The following is a 12074-nucleotide window of genomic DNA, read 5'->3' as shown; positions in this document are numbered from 1 at the left end:
AATGTCTGGTGACTAACACACACATCAGAGAAAGGGGGGGAGAGAGAGAGGGAGGGAAAGAGAGAGAGAGAGAGAGAGAGAAGAGAGTAGAGAGAGTAGAGTGAGAGTAGAGTGTTAGAGAGAGAGTGAGATGAGACGGGGAAGAGATGCGAGAGGAGAGTGAGAGAGAGAGTTTGTCGTCACGGAGCTGCAGCAGCATCACCAGAGTAACAGTGCGCAACTTGGAGAAACCACTACACTGTCGGGAGGAGCGCGTTCGGGGTTGGAAGCCTGTTTGTGAACGTATTCATGAGGACGTAAAGGGGCCAACAACTACACGGAATCTCTGTGGACCTGTCGAAAAACGAGAGCCATGGATTTTATTAAAAACTACAATACTCATCTCTCCATCGTCATTTTGATAAGTAAGTACTGTAATTCACTTTTATCTAAATTGGCTTTTGTTTATAAAAGCAAAGGCAAATGTTTCACCACAGTTAAACGTTCCCATGTTAAATCCCTTATTGTTTTATTGTGCTTTAGATAATAAAAGTAAGCACTTTACAAACATATGCATGTGTGCATAAACATGTGACATCAAATTCAACCGTTTTTCTGAATTAATATGTGGTCCATCTACTGCTGCAACGGTAACATCAGGAGTTGGGATCATTGAGATAAACACTAGGTGGCGCTTTAGTCAGGTGCCTTTTAATAGAATTGCAGAAGAAGACGAAACGAGGTGAGGAAAAGAGCGAAATTTATGGGAAAAATGTAAACAATTATATTCATTTCGTGTATTTATTATAAAGTCTCAACAATGTGTAATATGATTTCCGGTGCTGCAAGTAAACCGGAAGTGCACTGCTTAGTCACTACTTGCTTAATGTTAATCATGATTCATTTGCTAACTTTCTTGCATTTAGCTATTATCGATATAAAAAAGTGACCACACAAACACTTTTTAAAACATATTTTCAGTTCCCCCCCCCCCACATTTCTCATCGTTTTCCCTTTTTTTGCACAAATTGAAAATGCACACCGTTTTTTGGATGCAAACCATAGCCTGCAGGCCTAAATATAGATGCAAACGCACCTACAATAAGACAAATGAATGAGCTGTTCTGATACACAAAAAGAGGATCACCAGTTGAATATGTAGCCCAGTAATTAGCCTGAGCCTGTAGCACACACACACACACACACACACACACACACACACACACACACACACACACACACACACACACACACACACACACACACACACACACACACACACACACACACACACACACACACACACCCCCACACACACACACACACACACACACACACACTACCTCTTTCTCTTTAATTTCCAGGCATACACCCACAGGTGTTTTCAAATCCACTTTTACATATAACATCAGTCCAGATGTCATATTCCCATATGAGGCACGCTTTAAGCATTTGATTTACATTAATTCACAATGCAGCACGACTACAAGACTTGGCAAGAAAGTGGCTCTTCAACTGCTCTCACAGTTAGTGGGTTTAAGTGTTTATGAACAAGATAATAAGAGGAAACTATTACCTTTCTATTCCAAAAGTAAGGTAGCAGCGGGTAAATGCTCATTTTGTTTAAGCTCGTACCCTAACTGGAAAACACATTGCAGCATTTAAAAAAGCTACAACATCCCCATGTGCTGTTCACTATGACATCCCCAACCTCCTTTAATATTTTAATTATTTTGTATTGAATCTAAATGATATTGTTCACCCGAAAAACTTTCTTTATTTGTGCTTGCTGTCCAGATCCAAACTGACTTAATGTCATATGATTGAGTGTTTATGACCAGCAGTGGCATGTCATGTGGGCACATAAATTATGATATGCTTAGTTTGCATTCAACAGAGCAGGCTTATTGGCGTCACTGTGACTTTATGTGGCTTCAAATGTTCTCACGGAGCTTGTTAGTTTACCTCTTAGGTGTACATGTTATGGCCTGATTTTGATCACCTCATGCTAGTGCTTGTTTTTGGAAAACTGTATGGTAGATGCACATGAAAACTGTCTGGTGGATGCGCATTTGTACTGTTTCATTCGGTTTCTCCCACATACTACATGCTTTGCATCCATGGTCTTGCATCAGCTGAGAAGGAATACTTTATTCCACAGGCTTTCCCAATAAGATGATGTGAAATTACCTATCTTCAGCAACACCATCTTTTATTTTGCAAAGGGAGAGGAGGATTGTGTTTCTTGGCTCTACCCCTCTTTGGCTTTAAGCAGTACAGAGGCTGCACCAGTGGCTCTTACTGCAGTCAATCCCACTGACAGGAGAAAACCCAGGGTGAGCTTTGCCAAAACTCACAGTATTATGTCAGTCCCCCCCCCCTCTCTGTTCCTGAGTCGTCCACAGCAAGCAGCCTAGTTCAGAAGCAAGTGAGGAACAGTTCTCTCATAAATGTCCTTGAGATTAGTTTGTATGCTACATATTTGCAACGGTAAATATATTTTCCAGTAAGGAAAATGAATTACCTTTTAAGTTTGTTGTATGTATCCTCAAAAGGTGTAAATTGTTTACACTGACGTATTTGCAACTAAAGAATTATGATAATGGCTCTTGCAGCACTTGGCTAAGGCTGACTTCGCCGCAAATTCATGACGCACTGAGGATAGTCTACGCAGAATTACGATCACAGCGCATTGGAACAAGGCAGCCTATAGTTCCCACAGCCAATCTGGAGTCATTAAATGCAGAATTCTCTTTTCTGATTGCATTGAAAAAGAACACTTTGTTCTACTCCAATCTTCTGCATATGGATGTTCTTTATTCTATCACAGTTTTAAAAAAATTGCAATATATTGCCTCGTATCCCCTTAGCCTCCCCATGATGTCTATCATTTTGCCAGATTCTTGCCAATACACAAATGAAATCATTTTGGTCTATCTTTCAGTCGGGTTTCATATAATAGACACACTGGAGGTTTTGCTCTTTTAGACTCTGTTAACATTTCCTTTCTCCCTAAATGCCAAGCGACATCTTTCAAAATGGCACATAGTGGAGAACTGCGAAAGTGCAACTGTGGCATTAGTCATTACGATAAAGGGCTTCTTCAAACCCGTAATCATGTTGTTCTTTCTTCCAATTAACCCATAACTGTCCCTAGGAATGAGGATAACAAAATGCTTTAGTTATCTGGCAACAATTGTTTCAAAGGGTGTACAAAATCCAATGCTGTCTGTAGGTTAATTGGTAACAAAAAGCTGAAAAATACACAACTTAGCTTTTAGAGTTATTGAAGATATTGGCTGCCTGACTGTGACTTACATAAATGGATTTGGGGTTACTTTAGTCCTTCATTACTAATTCATACTGAAACCACCAAGGCTCTTGGTTAATGATTGTGGATGTATGACTGCGATGGAAGTGTGGGCTTTAGATGTAAATATCACAGTGGCTCAGTAACTGAAGGTTTGATTTGATGCCTGATTAAACAGCAGAAGTAACTGTCAACATCATTAAAGGTGTGTGTGTGTGTGTGTGTGTGTGTGTGTGTGTGTGTGTGTGTGTGTGTGTGTGTGTGTGTGTGTGTGTGTGTGTGTGTGTGTGTGTGTGTGTGTGTGTGTGTGTGCGTGTGTGTGCGCAGGCTTAATATAAACTAATCATCCATGTTTATTTTGCACCCCTGAGTTCCTATGTCTAAAATGTTAAAAAATATATTTCTGATCTGCACTCAATCAGCAGAGCATGAATTACATTAGTGCAGGAAGTCACTCAGCGCAACACTCGAGTGATTCTGCTTAAACCAACTTCAGAGTACATGCTTTAAAATATATTTTAAAAAACACAAACCCACCTCAACCAACATTTACAAAGTTCAGTGGTTCAAACTCCAGCCCCTGCAGTCATCATGTTGAAGTGTCAGTCCAGATTGCCTCCAATGACACAGATGTGTGTGAATTTTAGTCCCTGCCTTTGTATGAATGTTTGTGAAGGGGTGAACGCTTACATGACATCAAGATTAAGATTTAGTAGGGGTGTGTAACGGTATACGTATTCGTACCGAACGAATATAACGTTAAACGTAAAAAGTGCAAACCCAACTCCCACTAGCATTTAAGCCAAAAAGTTCAGACCGAGCCAAAGCTATACAAACGCCAAATATCCTTATGTTGCCATGTTAGCAAAGCGCTACCTGGCTGTATCTGCTACCTCTGTCCCTAGCGAGAGGGTGTTCTCCACAGCAGGAGACATTGTTAGTGCCAGCAGATCTGCCCTTTCAGCAAGCAATGTGGACAAGTTCATCTTTCTTTAAAAAAATAAACATGAAAATACAATGACAAGCAAGCAAGTCCTAATGTCAAACGAGTACAGTACAGTTCAAGTACAGATTATTTCAGTTCATCGAAATGCTGCACCTTAATGTTTATTTTATTATATTTTGTATTTATTTGAGTGAATATTCACAGTTTAATAATAATTAAAAACGCCCAACAAATATTTTATGTTTTGTGATAATTTTTCTGCTGTACCGAAAACGTACCGAACCATGACCTAAAAACCGAGGTACGTACCGAACCGAAATGTTTGTGAACCGTTACACCCCTAAGATTTAGACATACTTTATTAATCCTTGTCCTTTACTCTGTTGTTATTTACATTATATCATACACATAGGCCCAAAATACACACATGTTGTAAAGCGCTTTGAGTGGCAATGAATGGAAAGCACTATATAAATGCAGACTTTACGCATGGTGCCTAATTCGATTTAAGTTAGAATAATCTTATTGGTTGAATTTAGGAGTGACATTTACCCTGATAAGAAGTGCTTAATGTGCTCAACTTGATCTTTAAAAAAAAATAGATATATTTTAGATCAAATGAAACGGTGAAGGTGTCACGATCTGTCTGTGTTGTTGTTTTGTCTTGTCTTTTTCTATCTTTGGGTTTCCTGTTTTATTTTGTAAATTGTTCACCCCCGTTTCCTGCCTGTTGCTTTCTGTCTGTTTTCCCTCCCTGATTACCCGATTGTGTTCACCTGGTGCCTCTGTGTTTTCTCCTACCTCCTCACCTGTCTCGTGTTTGTTTGATTAGTCCTGGGTGTATTTAAGTTCTGGTTTTTCCGTCTGTCTTTGTCGGTTCGTCTTGTGTTTTGAGTAATTCTGCGGTGAGTGTTCTGTTCTGTGTCTAGATACTGTAGCCTTGAAATAAAGGAATTCTTTTGTCACTTAAGTCTGCATTTGGGTCCTGTTTCCCACACAAACCGTGACAGAAGGTTGACCCTAAAAGAGCTGGGAAAATTGATTAGTATGAGCCTCTTAGAAGTTTGGGAATTAGAATATTTCAGGAGTCTGATGTGGTCTGAATATGATTCCTCAGTTTGCCTTTGTTTCTGTATACCTTTCTTTTTTATTTATTTTGTATTTAATCGTTTATTTGGCAGGGACAATGCACAGTAATGAACACTTAAAACATTCAAATGTGTCAAGCGTAACAGTGCCAGATTTAGCTTTGAGCTAATTTCCATCAGCAGTCCCTCAAATAAAACATTTAAGAAGTTTACATTTTACAAACATAGCAAAAACAAAATACATGATATGCAAAAGGTGCAAAAGAGCAAGAGCAGCATACACAAGTATTTATGACATGGCAGTACAATATAGCAGCAACGACATATAAAGTGCAAGAGAAGATACAAGAGCTACATAAAGTGCAAGAGGAGATATCCCTGTGTTAAAGTGCATTTAGCGGTGATTGCACGGATGTTTGTTTCTCAACCATTCTTTGAGTTGACCTTTGAAGCTATTGAGAGTGGGACAATCCCGTATCTGAGTTGGGAGGCTATTCCAGAATGAGCGGCCTTTAATGGAGAGTACATTTTGTCCAAAAGTGGTCAGTCTACGGTGGACATCACAGTCTCCTCTGGTTTCTGACCTAGTGCAGCGTCCAGTGTCTTTTTTGTGGATGAATTCCCCTAAATAAAACACATACTCTTAAAAGACTTAAAATTGTCAAAACTTAAGATATTGTGTTTTTCAACGATGGTGGTGGTATGAATTTGGCTTTCTGTCAAACACCTTGATAGCTCTCTTGTACAGCTGTTCTATCAGTTTCAGGTTTGTGGCACAAGCAAACGACCAGTTTGTGAAACAGTATTCAATGTGGGATAGAATCATACAGTGGAGGTATGACTTTGCAGCATTGACAGTTAAGAAGGGTCTGATTTGTTTAACATTTTGCAAGTTGAATTGAATAGTATTGGATACTTTCTTGATATGTTTCTTAAAAGTCAAGTTTGAATCTAATATGACTCCAAGATACTTTAAGTGGGAGACTAGTTATATTTTTGCTCTGTTTAAAAACATGTTGGATCCTTCAATTTTGACTGGTCATTTACTGAACATCGTGCATACTGTTTTTTTAAGTTTAACTGTAAGCAAATGTTGTTCAGCCAGTGTTGAACCTAGTCCAAAGCATTAGAGAGACAAGATGATTTTCTACAACACGACTCATTTTGCGTAGTTTTTCTAACACATGAGATGTGTTGTAACACATGAGATATGTTGCTCAGGTGTAGTTTGAGTGGAATGATCTATAGCCACAGGCTGCAACAAGGGAGAGATCAAAGCATGCGTCTCAGTGGCTCTGCTGCCTGCATAACAGAGAGATGAGCAGCCAGCTGTGCAGCTCTCACGTTTCAGGCCAACATGAGTTGAGGCAAATCTGGTCCAGAGTTGTTAAAATAAATGTTTTTGTATTATTCTTCTCATCTGCTCCTTTTCCTCCCAGAAGAAAAAGTGAAAAGAAACTGAGGCCATTCAAAACAGAGAAGGAACAATGGTTTCATTGATGCCGCCATGTGTACAGTACAGTATTCAACATTCAGGGTGTAACATTTCACAGACAATTGTATTGCCTTAAGATTGTTGGAAAAGTCCTCTTTCATCATAACACATATTTTATGTTGGATTTTAACGATTGAAAATACACAGATTGTCAAAAATCGAAAGAGACGTTACTGAGTTCTTCAAATTAATTATTTCGTAAATCACCGTAGAGATGAAGAGCTCCAGACACAGAGGAGACCACAGTTATCTGATAAATAGATGAAATTGTAACAGGATGACTCCCATTGAAGAAAGGCTGACCTACAGTGGATAACAATAATATGTTAAAGCTCTCTCTCTCCCTCTCTCTCTCTCTCTCTCTCTTTCTCGCTATTATTATATACAGCTTAGAAATGTAAAAATATACGGGGTAAGGATAAAGTGTTACCAATTATTGTATGGACAGGGATGGTGCTTATCATTAAAATATTACATTTCTGTTAGTTATTCTCAGGAACTGCGCATTGATCCAAATCATTGTAAAGGTGCCAGGCAAATGTCCCACAGTTGTCTAGCCTGATTTCATTAAAACAACAAATACAACACACATTACAACACGTTCAATTATATCAGCAAAGGAAAGACATTAGTGATCATCACTCATCAGCTCCCTCTCCATCTTCACCCCAGCATCGGAATACACCATCTCAGAGCTCATCCTTAAAGCTAAAACCACCACCTGTCAGCTTGATCCTCTTCCCACCACCCTGGTCAAGGCTTGCCTACCAGCCATATCACCCATGATCACTGACATAATTAACTCCTCCCTCACCTCTGGAATTGTACCCACCTCCCTCAAACTGGCTGCAATCACTCCCATCCTCAAAAAACCCGGTACTGACCCAGCCGATCTAAACCACTACAGGCCCATCTCCAAACTACCCTTCATTTCCAAGACCCTTGAGAGGGTGGTTGCCGCACATCTTCAGTCCCATCTTGACACCAACAACCTCCATGATCCCTTCCAATCTAGTTTCCGCCAAAAACACAGTACTGAAACAGCCCTGGTTAAAATCACCAACGACCTCCTCTGTGCAGCTGACTCCGGACTTCTCACCATCCTCATCCTCCTTGATCTCAGCGCTGCATTCGATACCATCTCTCACCCACTTCTCCTGGACCGCCTGACTGGCATTGGGATCACTGGTGTTGCACTCTCCTGGTTCTCATCATACCTCACTGACAGACAATAGTTTGTACAACTCGGTAATCACAAGTCACAAGAAAGTGCTATTTCACTGGGTGTCCCCCAGGGTCAGTACTGGGTCCACTCCTATTCATCATATATCTCTTACCCCTGGACAAAATCCTCCGTCACCATGAGGTTAATTTTCACTGCTACGCCGACGACACACAGGTCTACATTTCCTCCAAACCCACCACTGCCCTGCCCCCAACCTCCCTCACCATCTGCCTTGAGGACATCAGGAGCAGGATGAGCAAATCCACCCTCACCAAGTCACATAACACCCCATCACCAAACATCACCATCGACGGCTTCCCCATACCATTCGCTGCCCAAGTGAAAACCCTCGGTGTCATTCTGGACGGCTCCCTCTCATTCGCACCACATATAAAACCGCTTTCTTTCATCTTCGGAACATCTCCAGACTCCGCTCATCTCTGTCCCAACCCAGCACTGAAATCCTGGTCCACTCATTCGTCACATCCCGGATTGATTACTGCAATGCACTTCTGACTGGCCTTCCCATCAAACTCCTCAATAGACTGCAAATAATCCAGAACTCTGCTGCCCGGATCATCACCCGCACCAACTCATCCGACCACATCACCCCCATTCTCACTCAGCTACACTGGCTACCTGTACGCTCACTTATAAAGCTCTCCATAAACTTGCCCCCATCTACATTCACCGACCTCCTTCAGGAGTACACCCCCTCCCGCACCCTCCGCTCTTCGTCCGTAGGACTTCTCACCGTCACAAGCTCTCGCCTCAAAACCATGGGTGCTCGAGCTTTCAGCTGCTCGGCTCCCAGACTCTGGAACTCCCTGCCACTACACATCCGACAGTCTGATTCCATAACAACATTCAAAACCCAACTCAAAACCCACCTGTTCAAACTGGCATTTTCTTTATAAACTGTACCCTGTGTCCTTTTGTGTCCTTCTATAGTCCATTTCCTGTTGTTTGTCTTGTCTTACCCCGGCTGATACTTCACTAAATCCACTGTTTTAATTGTTCCCTATATTGCCCCTATGCCCTGTAAGGTGTCCTTGGGTGTTATGAAAGGTGCCCCCCAAAATAAATGTATTATTAGAAGCTGAAAAGGATAAAAGGCTAGAATATGGCAGCATCATGCAAAGTAGGATCATACAAAATAAAGTTCAGAAGACATATGGCACAAACAGTCACACTTGATTTAAGGCATGAAAACAGAAGATTAAAACATCTGGGCAGCTGCCCTCCACAGTTTTTTATTTTCCTTATTTCACCTAACACAAAGTGCAATGACGTTTTGTTTTGGAGAAGGAAATGCTTCTATTTTCACGCCCATATGTTGAAGAATAAGTTTGGAGTGACTTGACATTGTGCAATGAAAACAGGCCACTGTCAGATGAAGCAAAAGGACACAACAGAGTGTCTGAAGTCACATGTTAATCCATCACGAGAAACTCATGTTTTGCTTAATTCTGGTCAATTCGGTTATAGGTTTCCACTGACACACAGCGGGTACCTGACTCGTGGTTCATATAACGGTTTCAGAAAATAATAACACATCATAACAAATAATAAGTCTGGGGTAAATAATAAAAAAGGCAACAGCAGATACGGCAAAAGACCTAGAACGCTTTAAATATTCACGCTTGCCAATCAAGAAAATCAGGAACAGATTGTGACTCTTCTGGTGCTCGTAAATACAGTATGGCACATTCTGCTCAAACAAATAAACAACATTTGTTACCAGGAAGCATTTAGAATATATCGGACCTTGTGTTTTCAATCTTCTCCATATTGCTGGAAACATTACTTTAGCACACTTTCAAAGAGAATCTGTCTTAGATCCCCGTGCAGCAGATTTCAGTCCAGCAGGGCACAGCAAGTCATTCATAAGAGAGAGAGGTGCTGAGTCGGGTTGGCCACAGTGACGTTCTGACCTCATTTCTGCCTCAATGCTAAAATTAAAGAGGGAAATTGGCCACCTGCTGTGGCAATCAGTGTTACTAGTAAATATAGTACAAATGAGTGCATCTTTTTCAGCTAGGATTCCTCTGCGTAGCCAGAGGGCGAGCTGTTGATGCGGCTCAAAGACTGATCTACCTTGTTTCTTTGCTTAAATTGCAAGCTTGTTATGTTTTCATCAGCAAAAATGGCTTCCCAAAATAGTACTGCAGAGGATGTTATTGACTCGAATATTCAGTAAACTGCCAAATGAATGCAGTGTAGAGAGGCAGAGGCTGGAGCTGAGTTAGCTTTGCAAGAGGAACTGGCCCTCGGGACCCTGGGCATCAGAAGCTTGCGTGCATTGCATCATGGTACATGTAGGCACGCCACTGCTCATTAACACTGATCAGATATCCATATAAAGAGGTTCACATTTTTCCTTTAAAACCAGAGGCTATGTTTGAAACACATATCAGAGAGGAAATGAGTTCACATTAATAATGTATTGTGGGAAACAGATGTAACACTAAAATGTTTAAAATTTAAAATTATTGATTTGTGTGAAGCAGGCAATTTCGATTTACATTTGTTATATACAATTATATGTGATGCAGAGAAGAAGTATTGCTTGAGTATCATTTGGTTAATGGTGTAATTAATCATTAGGCAGTACGCAGTGCACAGAGATCGGGACCCCCTTGAAAACGAGATGGTGCAACTCAAGGGGTTTATCCCAATCAATAAACATTTCTATATATATATATATATATGAAGTACCCAATATCTCAGTATATTATTTTGATCAGAGCCTTATCATGAGTAGAGTGTGTGCACATTATTCATAGACACTCCAGTTTGATCTCTGTGGAGGAAGGTCAGCACACCAGCACATTGAGAGTGGGAGAACGACTTTGTGGAAATTAGAAGGACGGTTTCATCCTCAGTCCGCTCCTCCTCAGGATGTTCACCAGACAGATGTCAGGGTGACCTCCGTACAGACTCTCTTAGTTGGTAGATTGACATCAAATCATTAATTGGTACAATATAACGGTATACATTACACGTTATATTCCTCCATGTTTGGAGAACCTAAAGCCTTGGAGAATTTGCAGTATAACATTTCAAAGATTGTTTAATTGACCTTGTTCTGATCTTCTAGCTCTATAGTAAATTGATTTTTGTATCCCTTAGGGGGCAGCACAACAAGCTTTAAACGAAGCAGTGTCTTAAGTATAGCTTTTAAATTGATATTATGGTCATGTTAGCAAACATTTGCCAATTTCATCCAGCTGATATGGAGCATCATTAGAATATCTTTCCAATATTTACTCAACGTTTTTGCTTTATTTTTTGTTCTCTGCTTACTAGAAATAGAATTATCTGACTCTTTAACTAACTTTATCCGTGTGTCGTCTGGTTGTGGTTAGCTAATTTAAGTGTAGATTGGGATTTAAGAACTCTTGTGCTGAAAACAGCTGACTGCTATGCTGATGAGAGCAGTGGGAGTGAACCAAATGATACGATTGAGAACTGAAACAAAACCAGGCTAGCTGTTTCCTCCTGTTTTCATTGCGCTATGCTTGGTTAGCCTGCTGCTAGCTGTAAGGGAATAATAAGAGTACAGACATGAGATGGCTATTCATCTTTTCATGCTACAGTTTGGGTGTCTCTGTTGAAAATAGTCTACAGTACAATGTAAATGTTGTGTTACTCCATACGACCAGAATAACTGTGGAATTTATTTCCTGCTTCAACATCATGGGGCGGTGACTGAATTATGATCGACCAGCTGTGCATAAGATGTAAAGTTGTACAGCAACACACTAGATGGCATGTAGGGGGGTAGAGAGATGGAGAGGCTGTTTTTTTAATGGTTGTGTACTTGTTCGAAGGGCCTTATTTTTGAACAATATTAGCCTTGCCGGTGTGTATACAATTTTGTTAACCTTGTAGTTAAATTCCTTTGTCACTGTTCATGACATCTTGTACTGTATATTGAGAATTGAGCCTGCTTCTAGTGTTGGTTTGCCCTGGTGTTTCACACATGGGTAATTCTACATCCACCAGCCGGATGACATTAAACATCATTA

The 12074-nt window shown here is 40.5% G+C and overlaps 1 protein-coding gene across 3 annotated transcripts in view; it reads left to right on the top strand.

Annotated features, from left to right (window-relative positions):
* Positions 1 to 219: 219 nt before the first annotated feature.
* Positions 220 to 12074, top strand: part of ltk (leukocyte receptor tyrosine kinase) — a 57821-nt gene continuing 45966 nt past the window's right edge. For all 3 annotated transcript variants that reach the window (XM_034222246.1, XM_034222248.1, XM_034222247.1), the window contains exon 1: positions 220 to 404. In XM_034222246.1, the coding sequence (XP_034078137.1) occupies positions 353 to 404 (52 nt within the window). In that variant the 5' untranslated portion in view covers positions 220 to 352. The remainder of the gene's footprint in view (positions 405 to 12074) is intronic.

The sequence above is a fragment of the Gymnodraco acuticeps genome, unplaced genomic scaffold (genome assembly GCF_902827175.1).
Source record: "Gymnodraco acuticeps unplaced genomic scaffold, fGymAcu1.1, whole genome shotgun sequence".
NCBI lineage: Eukaryota > Metazoa > Chordata > Actinopteri > Perciformes > Bathydraconidae > Gymnodraco > Gymnodraco acuticeps.
Note: the sequence above shows the minus strand (reverse complement) of the source record. Positions and strands in the feature narration are given on the sequence as shown.